General features: G+C 53.2%; 1 protein-coding gene across 12 annotated transcripts in view; it reads right to left on the bottom strand.

Annotated features, from left to right (window-relative positions):
• Positions 1-15,884, bottom strand: part of ESRRB (estrogen related receptor beta) — a 172,645-nt gene that overhangs the window by 35,558 nt on the left and 121,203 nt on the right. For all 12 annotated transcript variants that reach the window (XM_053673351.1, XM_053673353.1, XM_053673350.1 and 9 more), the window contains one exon: positions 5,859-5,975. In XM_053673351.1, coding sequence (XP_053529326.1) covers positions 5,859-5,975 — 117 coding nt within the window. The remainder of the gene's footprint in view (positions 1-5,858; positions 5,976-15,884) is intronic.

Here is a 15,884-nt window from a genome sequence, read left to right as displayed (position 1 = left end):
CTAGGTCCACAAATAGAAGCCACTTGCTAAGAACGGCCAAGCTGCCAATCCATCCTGGAACACCTTCGACTCTCCGGGTGTGAGAGATGAGAGAGAACTAAACTTCTATCCTGCTTAAGCTTCTGGGGTTTTTGTTTTGTTTAGTTTTTTTGTTGGGAGGGAAGAGAAGGAGTCTCTCTCTCCCTGTTTTCAATAGAAGCTTAGCCTTACCCTGATATAATATGCAGTACAATAAATACTTTTCTGGATTTACTTAATGTTTACTTTGTAAGGAATTCTTTTTTTAAATGGATAGGGGTCAGGAATCAGATATAGTAAGTGCTATCAACTTTTGGGGGGAAGTTTTGTTGAGAAAGGGAGCAGAGTGAGTTAGCAGTATTTGGATGGAGATAAGGAGTCAAAATACACTTGTGCATTTAAATTTTGTTTTTATACTGGGAGGGCAAAAGTCGGTTAGTATGCTGATGAAAATGAGCCAGTAGTGAGGAAGAGTTCGATGATGCCAGAAGCAGAGATGATGCTAGAGGAGTGAAGTCCTTGACAAAGAAGAGTGATTTGGAGCACAGGCGGATGAAGCACAGGAGCAGAGCTGTCTCTAACAGGAGTGGGTGCAGAAAACAAGCAGGTAGGTTTACGGATTTAATAGCAGGAGAGTAAGAAATCCTGCACTTGACTGCTTCTATTTTTTCAGGAAACTGTCAAACAAGGTCGTCATTCAAGGAGTGGGGAGAAAGGCTATGGGAAGATCAAAAGTCCCTTCGGGATCACAGAGGAAGCCCAGTTTTATAAGATGATGAAGACTATCTGTGTCAAATCAATGACCAGTCCCACTTTGTGGTCCAACTCTAGGGGCTTTCCCTGTAAAGGGGGAGCGAGATGGAAATGGCCACTATTATTATTCCCATCTTGCAGAGGAGGCCTAAAAAGGCCTAAGCAACGCCATCCCCCCCACCCCCCGGGAGCTGAGAAGTGGTGATGCTGGGTTTCGAGGGGTCTGTGTGCCCACTGAACCTGCTAGCAACACTCTGGAACATTGGAAGCCCTGAATGAGCAGCAATGAGGACTCAGCACAGGTAAGGTCACCTCCTACACTTCTTCCCATCCATGGACACTTTCCTAGCCAGGGGTCACTAGGTCACCACGCCTTAGTGGCCCGGAGGCTTCAGACCACATGGGATGACCTTGTGAGCCATCAGACATACAAATGCGTGCATGTACATGTTTGTGTCTGTGTCTGTGTGAGCATGCAGGACGGAAAGTGGTACAAACATACATCAGAATTCCTGGGCTGTAGTTCAAAGCTGTTCTCTGAAGTGCGGGGGAGTTGGTTTGTTTCAGAACACTAATATATTTTGGAGAAGATACAGAAATTTTAAAGGTAAGCCATCTCTCATCCTCTTTCTCCATTCAAAGGGCCAGAGAAGCGGTATTTCTGGCCTGGGGTAGAGGCAGAACTCTATAAATACAAAGCCATTAAATCGCATGCGGTGGGAACCTGATCGGAGCCTCCTTTTAATTCCCTGACACGAGCTGGCCACTAACCCAATTACCCAGAATCCCCGGAGGAGCTCTCTGCCTTCCCGATGCGCCCAAAGAGAGGGAGAGTGTATTGCACGGATGTCAGCTTAGCTTTCACTGAAATCAAATATCTTTTAGAAAACACTTGGGGAAAGACAGGCAGGGGCTGAGGGGAGGAGGGAATGGAGTGGGACCAGGAGGCTGGTGGCTTGAGGGAGGTGAGGTGAGGTAAGGAGAAGTGTGCAGGGACAAGCTATCTTGGGAGAGTTGCTGAAACCCCCAAGCTGGACTGGAGTCTTGGGGGCAGAAGTACTTTTGACCCCCGAGTACTTCTGAAGGGCTGTGCAAGGCAGCACATGTTTTTCCAGGTTCTGCTGGCTTAGAACTTGTCAGCCCACACCCTAGCCAGGCAGCGAAGCCCACCTGATGGGGAGAGCTGCTCCACTGGCTTCCTAGGGGAACCCTCATCCTGGATTTAAACCCCAGACAGGGGGCCAACTCAAGACAGATGCCACCTCTAAGTTTCCCACCAGCGAATTCATACAATGGGCAGGCCTCTGAAAAGTTGAGCACCAACAGGACTGTCTTGGAATCAAATACTATTACAACACGCCCAAATAGCTGACATCTTTAAAGCAATTGCATGGTGGATTTCACCAAGGAGCTGTTCCTCGTGGTCCCCACCTGGACCTGCTGACGGAGAGCCCCTTTCAACACCTGTGTCCTACAGGCGAGGAACCGGAAACCCAGGAGCATACGAATCCACAGCAAGAATCCCCCAGGGCCAGGAGTTCGCAGGCACAGCTCCTCACCGGTACAGGTTTTGTATTCAATTCTTTATAAAGAGATAATCACTCCCCCAAAATACAGATTTTCATATACAGTTTGCTTAAAGTGAGACAGATGCCTGGATATTGCCCGCATTCCACCCTCATTGATTCCAGAGCCAACAGCAGCTTCCAGGCAGAGGCTGAGCCAACAGAAGCCATGCCTGACTCTCCCCTCGCAGTTGCTAGGCCCCCCAAATCATGCAGCAGTCTCTCCAATGATTCTACTTAAGAAACGTAAATCTGTAAAAGGCCCCCAGAGCTGCCGCATAGAAGAGGGGAAACAGTATTCAGATGTGTAGGGAAGATGGGGAGGAAAGGGGGGCTGGCATCCACATTCTTTCCCAGCTCCCCCCCCCAAGACCCAGAACCCCACCCCCCACCCCCCTCCCAGGCCCAAGGCCCACTGTGGAATCTTGAAGAGGACAGCAGCCCTGGGGAAGGCTGGAGTTGGCCATTCACAGGCAGGTCAGAGCCAGAGCGAGTCGGGGGAGGCAGGGAGCCCTGCTGCTCCCTGGGGGGTGGGGGTGGGCCGAGCTCCTGCACATGAAGGGGGAACACCCAAACAAAAGCAGGAGCCAGGGCAGCTGCCAAGAGCCCCTGCCTGGCAGGGACGCAGGCTCCTCAACGAGGCCCGCACCTCCTGAGGGGGCCGGTCCCCACGGAGCTCCAGGCCCCAGCTCCATACTGCAGGATGAAGACTAAGTGCAGGCGCTCTGCTTTGTTCATGCTGGGAGCCTTTGTGGCACCTTCCCCAAAGGGTTTAGGATTGCCAGCACCAGGATGGTGTGGGGGAGGGGAGCGTGCTGGTGGCCGCCCCTTCCTCTCCGGGTAGAGCCCCCCTCCAGGCTGCACCCTGGAGGGTTCCCTGTCCACTCCTGCCAAGAGCCCCGGATACCCCAAGGTGCCACCCGAATTAGAAGCTATCTCTTGCCCTGTTTTCTGTGTCTGGCATACATCCTGGACCAACCACAGGGCTATTTACAGCAGGGGAGGTCAAGGTTGGTGCCCACCCTGCATGCTGCCCCACCTGAGGCTGCGTTTCTCGCAGGCCTGTGTCCCCCAGCACCCTCTACCCACCGTCCCGGGACACACGGCATCCAGCTCACTTCTCTTCACAGGCTGCCCAGGCACCTCGGCCGCAGCTGCTGGTCAGTTGTGCACCTGGCCACCTGTGTATCTGCCATCAGTAAACCCCTTCATCATTCCCTGTCTGGGGGCCACTGGGAAGGACCCCGCTCTTCCCAGCACTGGGTAGTATCCGAAGAGACTCCAGTGTTGCAAGATGGTCCAGGGATTTCGAGTGGCGGTCCCCACTTCTGCACCTCTCCCTGCCCTGCTCTTTAGCTCACAACCCTGGGAGCAGGGGCCTGGGTTTGGAGCCTCCCCTCTTCCTGACCCACCCATTGCAGGGGCAGACGTGGGGAAGCTGCAGGCTGTGGGCCCAGCAACCCTCAAACCAGCTGTGTGACTGAGGGTGGGAGAGTCCTCTCTCCCCAACCCTACAGAACTCAATTTTGTTGCCCTTAAAATTCAGGGGTACGCTGAGAGCGATGCAGCTTCCTTCTGCTCTAAGCGCCTCAGATGCTGTAAAGTAAGCAAAGAGGCCACTGGACCGTGGGTCCCTGGCTTGCCCTGTGTCCTCACAGCCAGCCCTCCCAGAACAAGGCGGCAGCTCCCAGCCTCACAGACTTAAGAGCAAGGAGCCTCTTTGAGGCTTGGATACCCTCAGGTTGGTTCCCAACAGCATACAGAGGGGGGAGCCAGCAGACCAGCACTAAAGCACACTTCTGAGGGCTTCTTGCCTCAGTTGCCTCATCTGTGGACCCCAGGATGCTCTGGAGGGGCAGCAGAAGCCTGGTGTTGGAGGCAGGGGGTGCCGTTCAGATACTCGCTTTAGTCACACCCTACACAGGGGATTTGTGTAGAGTCAAAATGAACCAACACAGTCTATCAGCAGGTCTAATACAGCCCACTTTTAATCTGGAAAAGAGGGCTGTTTCCCCACTTGATCCCCCAATGGGGTTAAAAGGGGTTGACTTATCCATCTCAAAGAGGTTAAAAGTGACTCATGGGAAACGCATTTAAAAGGCCGTGTACTGTGTGGACACAGGGGTGTTTCGGGAACTGTCTCCAGAGCTTCTGTTTTACGGGTGTGGACACCGGGCTGAGCTGATGTGAAGAGTGGGGGCCTGGGACGGAAAACAGAAGGTCAGGACCTCCGATTTCCACAGCACAAGAAGGTCCAAGTCACCTACTGACAAAGCACCTTAGATTTGGGTCCTCTTCCCCAGCTGGTGCTGGAGAGAAGAATGGGAGGGGTGCCCCTGGGGCTCTTAGAGGCTGGGCGGGGCTTCCAGAATCCTTTCACTAGTGAGGAACTGCATTCCAGTCCTGCCTTCCTCTTTTCTCCTAGCCCCTCCCCGTTATCCCTCCACCAGCCCACACCTCTCTTCCTGCCTCCTCCCGCTTCTGACAGGATTCCAGGGCCCAGGATCATAAAAGCTGATCTGTACCAATTTCCACTCACTCCCCCGGAAAGCTAGGGAAGGGAAGAAACTCAGTGCACACGCCGTACCCATTCCCCAGCAGCGGTACTCAGCAGAGTCGCCAGCCTGAGCTGCTCACAGGGAAGGTGATGAGGAAGAGACCTAGAACAGTGCTATCCGAATCATGAGAACCACATGGTATTTTAAATTTCCTAGTAGCCACACTAAAGAAGGTAAAAAGAAGAATGTGATATGTTCTGTTTAACCCCATACATCCAAAATGTTACCATCTCAATATGCAATCATTATTCAACACCTGTTACTACGTGATTTTACACTCCTGTTATCATCCTAGCAAGTCTTTGCAATCAGGTGTGTAGGTCACACTCAGAACCCGAGGCTCGAGTTGCCACGTGGGACAGCACAGCTCTAGAGACAGACAGAGGCAAAGGGAAAGCAAAGAAAGGGGGTGAGAGGATGGTGGGACGGGGACCCGGAAGGGGCAAAACGACCTCAAGGTGATAGCAGTGTGCCGGCCGCCTGCCGGGAAGCCGGGAGGAGTTCATTCATCACATGTCACTCCGGACCTTAATGTCTCGGATCTTTGCGCCCCCACACTCCATGGGCTCCTGCCCCTCCCAGGGTGCAGGGGGCTTGCCCCAAAAGGAGGACCTGCTGCTGAGTGCCATGCCAGTTTCCCAGGGCCCACGTGGGGTCCCTAATGGAGAACTTTCAACTTCTGCCTTCTTGATACTCCGTGTCTCCTGCAGGAGTAGAGAGCTAAGCAGGAGCTGGAAGCTGCAACCTGCCTACAGGGTGTGAGCAAGAGGATGGGCGGGGGCTTAACCTGGTGTGCACAGGAGGACTCCTGGAGTCCGGGGCCCCCATGGAATCACGTGCACATGCCCTGGCCTGGGGAAGCTGCAGCACGCGGGTACCTTCCCAGGGGTCTGAGGTGCCCGGTGAGAAAGGTCTCACCCCAACTCCCTCAGTGACGCCTCCACGGGTGTCCGGGGCATCTTACCTTCCTTCAGCATCCCCACTTTGAGGCATTTCATGAAGCGGCAGGCCTGGCAGGACTTGCGCCTCCGTTTTGTGATCTCACACTCGTTGGTGGCCGGGCAGCTGTACTCGATGTTCCCTGCAACCAGACACAGACAGGGTTGCCGGGTGCCGTCCAGGGCCCCACCCGCCGGCCAAAGGGCTACGCTGCCCCCACGCTGAGGCTCCCGTAGGGCAGCAGTTCTCAGGTACTTGTCAAAATGTTTTCAACACTCTTAAATATTAAGACCCCAGGTCCCGAGGTCTAGGTGGGTCGGGCAGCCAGAGCTTTGAAGAACGAACACTCACTGGGCTCGGACATCAAAACTCAGGGAGGGGCTGTCCTCAGGCTTCATTCAGTCCCCCACGTGGCACATGGAAACCACTTTCTACTGGATTTTCTGAGAACACACGTGAGCCAGGTTCTACCACTGACAAAGGGCTTCACAGCAATGAAACCACTGAGTCCCTGTGACAAAGCGCCTGGGTGCTGAGTACTCTCAATGGCGCGGTGAGTGCTCTTGTCCCCACTTTGTACTGGTGAGGAACCTGAGGCTCAAAGAGGCCGATGTGCCCAGGTGCCTTAGATCTCTCTCAAGTCCAGGTGGCCCAAACTTTTTTCCACCCCATTTCCTGCAGACAGCAGGGCTGGAGGTCCACCTCTGTGCTTGAGGATGGGAGGGGACAGGAAGGGAAGGGATAATGATTCTGCGTGCTCCTCTCCTCTGTTACCCAACCCTCACCATGTCTTAGGTCACTCTGGCTTCTTAGGAAATAATTGCAACACTCACAAAAGCATGGTAAAACTTAAAAGATAAACGGAAAAGAAGAAAACCCATACATACACTGATTTATCCAAGTCTACCCGGGCTTAGAAGCCCTTGGAGGCTGACCCCTGCCCATACCTCACCTTGGCCCTGTCTCCACCTCAACACCCCTGTTGCTCTGAGCAAGTGTCAGTGCCTGCAACTCAGTGATGTAGGCTCCCAGGCCTTTGCTCCCACTGCTTGGAACAAGCACCATTCTGCTCCCTGCACCTCTTCACCTGGTCTGTGTGCGTCTCCAGGCCCCACGTAGGTAGGTGTGCCTTCTCTACCCCATCAGCGGTGCTGCAACTGTCTCCTCCTGGACCAGCTCCTCTCCGCAGTTCAAGTGCCTGGCACACAGCAGGTGTTCAACGCGCCCTGAGAGCTAACGCTAACCAGTGCTCACTAAGAAGCAGCCACAGTTCTGCTCTCCATACATTGAAGCTTTCATTTTTCCAACAACCCTGGAAGTAAATGTCTTTCTCTCCAGCTTACAGATGAGCAAGGTGGGTCGAGTCCAGGATGAGGTAGAACAAGGACTTGAACCCAAGCAGTTTGGTTCAGTGTCTGCTCTGAACCCCTGCAGGGAGCTCCCAGGGCCTACCCACTGTGGCCCTGGGTAACTCTGCCACCTTGGGATGCCACACGCAGGCCCCTGACTTTTCACATTCTCCGGTCACGGTGGCGCAGCCAGTCTGTCGTGCCTGGAAGGAGGGTCGGTTCCAGGTTTCTCAGGGCTGCTGTTCCGGCAGAGGGTGCGTCAGCGTCTGCTGCGTTGACACGGGTGCCCTCCCAGGGCGAGAGGCAGAGTGTTCGCAAGAACTCGCGCCATAGTCTCGACCGTGCATGTGTGTGTGTGTGTGTGTGTGTGTGTGTGTGTGTGTAGAGAAGGAGAGAGAGATACCACGTTTCTAATTTTATTTATTTATTTTTTGTTCCTTTCAATTTGTTTTATGGCTCCTGCGGCTGACTGCCAGCAGAGGTAGGCTGGTGGCCTTGTAATTTCTGTAAGAGCCCCCTCGATAAAGCGATGAGATTAATTCATCAGAATTCCTGGGGTCCCTTGGGGGCAGTCTAGGAGAGCTCAGGAGTGGGGAGAGGCATCTGCCACACACACACACACACACACACACACATACCATCAGCACCACGCCCAAGCTCAGGAGTGGCAGGTTTGGGGGCGGGCTCTCCTAGGACGGGGGCATGGTCAATGGCCAGCATAAATTCAGGGCTCTAACCTGGAAGTATGCCCAGGACAGACACATGCAGACTCCACTTCAGGCAAGTCACCTAACCTCCCTGAGCTCCAGCTTCCCATCTGTTAAATGGGCACAGTATGCTCCCCTGTCACCAAATGTTGTGGATTCGGTGACAGTGAGCACATAAATGTCTTAGTGCCGTGTACACACTGGCAAACATGGAACCGAAGTTACTACACTTATTTTTACATCTAGGCTGGGCTGCCAGGCCACAAAGAGCCAGAAGACTCCTGGGGACGTCTTTTGTAGGTGTCAGACCTGGAGCTAGCCACCCATGCGGACCCTTAAGGACATTAAGATGGGCCTTCCAGAACTCTCTCTCATAGTGCACGCTGTGCGCCATGGGAGGGAGGCAGGAACGTCCAGAACCTGACCTGGACTTCTGTGTGACCTTGAGGCAGAGGGCAAATCCCTGCCCTCAACCCTCTTTGACCCTGTGCCCCAGGAGAAGGGTGCCCCCACCAGCTTGCTGTCCTTGAACAGCAGCAAGGAGCGGTGGTCCTCTCTTGGGGCTGCGGGCTAACAGAGCCTGCATGGACCAGGCCGTAGCCACTGGGTTCCACTCCCTGCTCTGTCTTGCTCCTGGAGGACAGGGACCATGCCTTTCTTCTCTGCTGGCCCTCAGCTCTCCTTCCTCCCCTCCAGCTTCCCAACTCGCTGGATGATCTCATTCCTGCCACTGGCTTCAGCTACCACGGAATCGGCAAGGATAGGCAGCCAGACTCCCTGCCTGAGCATCACACCCTTATATCTACTACCGCTGCTTTCTCACACTTCCTCAAACTGAACCCATCCTCACCAAGCCTGTACCTCTCACTGTGTTCCTTACCTTGCAAAGGGGCTACTGGCCGCCCTACCACCTGGGTCAGACACCGAGGCGGCATCCTGAACACGTCTCAGGTCCTTTTTATCCCACGTCCCTGATATTTCCTCCCTCCTTCCCCTTCGGCCTCAGCTAGTTTCAGCTCCACGTCTCTCAACTCACCTCTAATGTGCTAGACTCCCCTGTCCCACCCCTGCTTCCACCCTGCCTCTGGGGGTCACTAACAACTTCCCTGTGAAAACCCCTCTATGGACCTCCGGTTCATCGTGGCACACTGAACACATATGTCTGTGGACCTTCCCAGAAGCCCACGAAAGGGCAGTACAGGAGTGAGAACTCTCACAGAAGAATGGAGGGAGCAGAAACCAAAGTCACTAACAAGGGGGCTCCAGATAAGAAGTAAGCCCTTCCAGGTTAGAACCCTGAATTTATGCTGGCCATTGACCATGTCCCCGTCCTAGGAGAGCCTGCCCCCAAACCTGCCACTCCTGAGCTTGGGGGTGGTGGTGATGGTGTGTGTGTGTGTGTGTGTGTGTGTGTGTGTGTGTGTGTGCATGTGTGTGTGCATGTGTGTGTGTGTGTGACAGATGCCTCTCCCCACTCCTGAGCTCTTCTAGACTGCCCCCAAGGGACCCCAGGAATTCTGATGAATTAATCTCATCGCTTTAAGCCCTTGGTCCTGCAGACCTTTAGAAAGCCTCAAGTGTTAAAGACTCAAGACTCAGCAGAAGATGGAGTGAGGTGTGGGGCAGGAAAGAGGAATTTGCTGGAAGTGTGTGCCTAAGCCGTGCTTATCTGCCACTCCATGTGGCCACCGAGTGTCTCCCATGACCCGCGCAGGAGAAGCCAACTTAGTCCCTGGAGAATATATGTAAGTGAAGTCTGGACTCGGGAACCCCGGTGGAGGGCAGAAGGGGAGCCGAAGCTGAGAAGAGGATGACTGAATATTGCAGACCGAACAGAGAGACTGCCCAGCCCACCCCCAAGCCCACCCCCAGAATTCCAGCAGCCAGAGGCACACTCCACCTCCCCCCAACCTGAAGTTCAGAGTTTGTAGGATTCTCCTCTGGGAGAACGAACAGCATCAGAGAAAAGCCCAGCTGAGAAAGATGAGCCAAGGGGCTGTTCCTTGTATGGTTTTTACCCCTGTTGCCATTTCGGACTGTCGGGATTACCAGTGCGTTCATGGAAAGCCTTGACATGAAAGACTGACCAAAACAAACAGGGGAGAAGCAGGCGGGAGGGAACCAGGGCAAACCAGGAAGCAGAATTACACCCCAGAAGCAGCGATCAGCGTGCTGTTGGCCTGAGAGAAAGACACTGTGTCCATGAAACAAGAACAGTGAGCAAAATAAAGAAAGTATAAAATGGGGCTCAATATGAGTAACCAGACCAAAGGGCCTGCTGAGAGCCCAGAAGAATGAATTAAGAAAGACCTGGACAAAACCACAGAGGCGGAGAACAAATTAGCTGCCAGGTCAGGAAGGGGGAGAGGGCGGCGGGGCGGCTATTGAAGAGCAGTGCCCGTGGGCCTGCTGTGGGCCTCCACTGTGGTGGTTGGTGGTCACCGGAATCTCAAGTGAAACTGCACAGAAACACGCACACGCGAGCATGCGCAGCTGGTGAACTCTGAGTAAGCGGTGGAGTCTATGGACGCCAGTGTCCCGGCTGGGACAGTGTGCTGTCCTTACTCAGGATGGGGGAGGCGGGGGAAAGGGGTGGAGCCTGCGGGTATGGGATCTCTCTGTGCTGTTTCTTCCAACCGCCTGGGGGTCTACAATCGCACCAAAACAAAAACGTGAAATTAACAACAAACAATAAAAAGGCCTAAAACACGCAACAGAGATTTTTATCGTAAAATTTCAATCATGAGGACAAAAAAGAAGAGCCTAAGAATGTGCAGAGGGAGTGAAAAAGAAGTCAAGGGCAAGGGGCCAGGAGTAGGGTTGGCCTCCGCATCTCGGGCCACAAGGGAACAGCCCCCTGTGAACACACCCCCAGCACACACACACACACACACACACACACACACACGCACGCACTGCTCTTTATTGCTACATAGCACGCTTCCCCTGACTGCATCCGTCCGTCTCCATTGTCTGCTTTGTTCTCTGCATCTTGAACCACGTCTGGAAAGGGGCGAGGCCTCCACACACATTTTCCAATTGAGTAAATCAATTTTTTAAAAAATCCTCACCCTATATGTTTTTCTAAATTTTTAGAGAGGGAGGGAAAGAGAGAGAGAAACATCCATCAGTTGTCTCCCATATACGCCCTAACTGGGGATCAAACCCACAACCTACATATGTGCCCTGACCAGGAATCGAACCCACAACCTTCTGGGGCACAGACAACACTCCAACCAACTGAGCCACCTGGTCAGGGCTGAATTAAACTTCTTAACAGAAGTACTAGAAGCTAGGAGAAAAAGCAGCTTCATCCCTCCCTCTACCTGAAACTCCTCCTGGCAAACCTACATCCTTGGAGCCTGGGTCTCCTGTGTCGTCTTAGTGATGCTCTCCTCCCTTCTGCCCCAGGTAGGCTCACGCTCTTCTTCAGGTTTGCTCTACAGGCCTCACCCATCACTCATCCCCCCAACCTCCCCCCACATGCTCAACGTAACTAGCTTTGTGTTTTGTAATCACGGTTCCACATATTGCCCTCCCTCCTGAACGATGTGCTTACTGGAGGCAGAGGTCGTTAGGTCTTTCCGTTCTCTGTTTTGAGTACAGTGCCTGAAACCTGAAAACACCTGTTGATCAAACCAAACGAACTGACAGCAAGAATCCCCACCCTCAGAATCCTAGAGTTCAAAAGTAACCTCTCAGTTGTCAAATGCAACCTCTTCCCCTGGGTCCTCCCCGTCTGGGTCCTTCCTGAAGCCGGAGACGTGGTCCGCACCTCTTGGAGCCTGCTCCTCTGGGAGACTGCCTCTCTTCCCTCTGCGGGGACTTGCAACATCTCTGACCCTCTCCAGATCCCTTACACCGAATCCCAGACGCTCTGGATGCTGAGACTGCAGCGTTATTTCACGTCCCACCAAGACAGAAAGGGAGACGCTGCCCATCCAACCGGGCCCATGCTTCCTTGCTGCTGGCATTTGCATTTCTTTATTATCAGAAGAGCTCCTTGGCATTTATTGAGATACAGATTTGATCACCAGCATCCTCATGCGCACGTGAAAGAGAAAACCAGGGGCGGGGGGCGGGGGGGGGGGGGGGGAACTTCCCAGAGTGTGATTCCCCGGAATCATTTTTGACCAGGGTCATGGTTTGCGTGTTTTCCTGCGGAATTTTCCTCTCTGCTAACAAGGGGGCCGTGCTTCTTAAGTGGGTCCTTTGTGTCTCAGGGTTTCCTTCCAGGTCACTAGCCCCCTTCTGCAAGCTTTAACGTGGTTGTGAGGGCAGTGACAGCCACACAGCTGTCACCTAGCGGTCAGTGACTGGCACACAGTCCGACTCAGGGACGGGACATGGAGAAAGTGTGAAACTGATGTATTCTGGTACTTCTTGGTCTCCTTCAAGGCTCTTGCTTCCCACTCCCCTCTTTTCCCCTCTGCTCCGGAACTGTTTCCCCAGGAACAAGCTTTCCAGGAGCTGGCGTTAAATCAGGTCACTGGGCCTGCCCCACAGCCTCTCAGATTCAGCAGGTCTGGGGTGGGGCCAGAAATGTGCATTTCTCACGAGGTCCCAAGTGAAGCCTGTGCTCTGGGCCTGGGGACCACGCTCTGAGAACCACGACCCTAAAAGATCTCATTGGACCCCAAACCCCGCTCAGATTCTGCTCTCGGCCCCCAAGCCCTGACTTCCAAGTCTCCGGGGTAAGTCCTGTGAACTGATCGAACTCAACATGTATCGAGCTTTACCTGTTCTCCCAAACCCTTCCTCACTGCCTGCCCCTCTTCCACCAGGAAAATCCTTCTTTCTGGGTTTCTTTTCTCTAACAGCCTCACTATCTCCGAAATCAGTAATCTACAATAAGAGTCAGTCTCCTTCCTGTCCAGTCACTATTCTTTCTACCCTGACTCCCCCTTTCAAAGGTTTCTCGAGCCAAGCCTGCCCTTGAACCTCTCTGCCGCTGTCCTGGTTTGGAGGCCTCTAACTGGATCCCCTCCCTGGAATGGTAAAATCACCTCCCTGCTGGTCTGCCTGCCCCTGGACTCTGCCAAATCCAGACCACCGTCCCTATCATTCCCAGAATCATCTAGCTCGAAGGTGATTTGGCTCATTCCCAGCTCAAAAACTTTCAATGGCTTCCTGATGTTGAGCATTAAAAACCAAAACAATCACTATTCATTTTATGGTTATCATATGCCAGGCAATAAGCTAGACACGTTACAAGTATGTCTTATTTAATTTCTGCCATAACATTTCTGCCATTACTTTACTAGCCCTATTAGTTCCATTCCTGACAAGGAAATTAAGGCCCAGAGAAACTAAGGAACTTGCCCAGGTTGGCCCAGCTAATTGGGAAGCTGGGAGTCTGGGCCAGGTGAAGCAGCCCTCACACGGGAGGCTTGCTCTACACCCATTCCTCCCACAGCCTGGGAGCCCTTTGATCCAGCCCATCGTCTGCACTGAGCCCCCACTGTCCTCGGCAGAACACATTCATCTCCTCCGGGCCCTGCTCTCGCCGCACGCTGTGCTTCCTGCCACCCACGCTCACCCTTCACTCCTGCTTACACGCCTGTCCTCCCTGCCCATCTGATCACTGGGTCTCACCTGACTTAACTCACCAGCTGTGCCTCTGAAGAGAGAAATTGTGACTTGTTCTCCCTTTTGTCCCTTCAGTGCCCTCCAGACAGTGACCATTTGTGGGCTTGTTGACTCTTGTATGGATGAGGAAACTGAGGCCAGAGGACCCACGTCCCTGCCCAAGGTCAACTGGTTGGCATGTGGTGTCCCACTCATAGCTTTGTCTCTGCACCCCTGTTGTCTTGTGTCCCATGAGATCCACCAGCCTTATTCTCCAGGACAAAAGGCCTGGAGGCGGTCCAAGACAGAACAACCCATCAATCATGCTGCTGCCTCTCTCCGAGGGGAATTTCCTTCCGAGCCGCCTCTGGGCCTGGTGTGAACAGAGGGAGCACCGTGCCAGGGCCTCTTGCTCACTTGCTCTTCCTTGTCTTAAGTCACAGGCCCAGGAGATGCTCAAGAGGCCTTCCAGTGGCCTGACAAGTTGGCCACATGCCCTGGGAACTTAAGGAGGGGTCCAGGGTGGCTTTACCCTCTGCACAGACCCTGGGGCCATGCATCACGTGTTCATTTATTCATTAGTATCTTTTGTTCCACACTTGGATTTGCTTCCACCGGCCACGGCCCCGAGACGTCGCCAACCCCTCCCAACCCTCTCCTTCTACTCTGCCCTCACTCACACACTGGCTTCCCTCTGGTCCCAAAACACGGGGCTCTTTCCTCTGCCCGAAGTGCTGGCCCCAGGAGGCTTTCACGCACTTGCCCTTACCTTGCAGTCCACCTTAGCACAGCCTGCCCTCACCCTCCGTCTGTGTGCGGTCCCCTCTGTCAGTCTGGTTTTATCCCTCAAACGCTAGCCTCGGGCTGTCATTGTGCTTTTTTATTTGTTATCATATTTCTTGTCTGCCTTCCTCGCTAGAAGACAAGGCCACCAAGGGAGGGCCATTGCTCCATTTCAGCCCCCAGAACAGTGGCTGGGACTGAACCACTGCTTCACAAGCTCACACATCAGGCAGGAGCTCTCCCCAGATGCTCTTCTTTAGAAAAAAAAGTTGCTGAATATTTGAATCTTTAAGACGCCTCACTCATATTAGAGGTGCTGTGTCAATCACTTTACATTGAACAACTGCCATTTGAGAAGACCACAACCAACGTGAGTCACCCAAGTGAATTGACAAAGGGAGTCAAGAAATTTTACAGAAATTCTGCTATTCCTGAGAATAGGACCTCACAATGATGGACGTCCGGTGTCAGGAGCAGTCTAGACTGGACACGCTGCGGAAACCTGAACTGCAAATGAAGAGAACTGTCCTGATGGTCTAGACTCTGTACTTAAGGCTCAAAGTAGAAGTGTTAGGGATAGAAGCCCAAACATGCTCATAAAGTCTCAGGTACGGAAATGGAAGTGAAGAGAGTGCGCTCTAAAGTCCTGAGCGAAGTGACCCAAAAAGCAGCCTCGGGGCAGGCACAGACACTGTTACCAAAGGTTCACAGGAAGAGTTTGATAGGCCATGCTTTGCAAAATGTGAGTAGCAAAAGACTTTAAAAAAATATATTGGTCCACGCAACATGACTCAAAATGCAATGTAACAAAAATGAATATGCTGTCATAAGTAGACATTGGACTATCTTATTTAGATCCCTAGAAGTTGATACATACAAACCCCAGGTCTGTCCTCACTGGGGATCACTGTGGGGATCACCTTCCATTCAGGCACCTTGAGAATTTCCCACGTGCCAGGTACTGTGGGTGCGTGTGGGGCGCAGTGAAAAACCAAGGCGTGTGGAATGCTGGTCCCTGAGCACTTACAGCCTTCCTGGGGGATTGGGCAAGTAATTGCAATAACCGCACAGTGTGGCCAGTCTTGCCGGTGTGCTGCGAGATTTACAGGAGCACCTAGTAGGGGCACTACACATGGCAAATGAGAGGAGGAAGTCCAAGAGGGCTCCCTGAAGGAAATGCCGGCTAATTTACTATCTAATGGACAAAAGTAGGGACCGGAGGTTGGGATGGAGAGCAAAGAGAAGACTAGAAGACTATAGGGAAAGTCTAGAGATTGAAAGCATGGAATGACTTCTGGGAACTAGAAAACAGAGCGGTCAGGCCGACCTGCAGCCTGCAAGGGAGAGGGCACCAGATGAGGCCACGAGGTCATCGTGGGACAGCCGTGAAGGACATCGTCAACCACACGTGGGAGCTTTGATTCTACCCACAAGAAGACAGAAGAGTGACATGTGTGTAGCTGCGTTCAGAATGGTCTCTCTGGCAGTACTGAAGGCAACACACTGGGAAGGGGTGGCCCTGGCAGCTGAGCCCAGAGGGATGGAGAGAAACTGTTGGGTTGGAACAGAGGGGGCACAAAGGGCAGGAAGCAAAGTCAGAGAAAAGACCCATCTCTGGCTTAAAGGCTGGAGGAGGGATTGGGA

The sequence above is a fragment of the Artibeus jamaicensis genome, unplaced genomic scaffold (genome assembly GCF_021234435.1).
Source record: "Artibeus jamaicensis isolate MK-2021 breed Jamaican fruit bat unplaced genomic scaffold, CSHL_Jam_final contig_851, whole genome shotgun sequence".
In the NCBI taxonomy this organism is placed as follows: Eukaryota; Metazoa; Chordata; class Mammalia; order Chiroptera; family Phyllostomidae; genus Artibeus; species Artibeus jamaicensis.
This window is presented reverse-complemented; position numbering and strand designations above follow the sequence as displayed.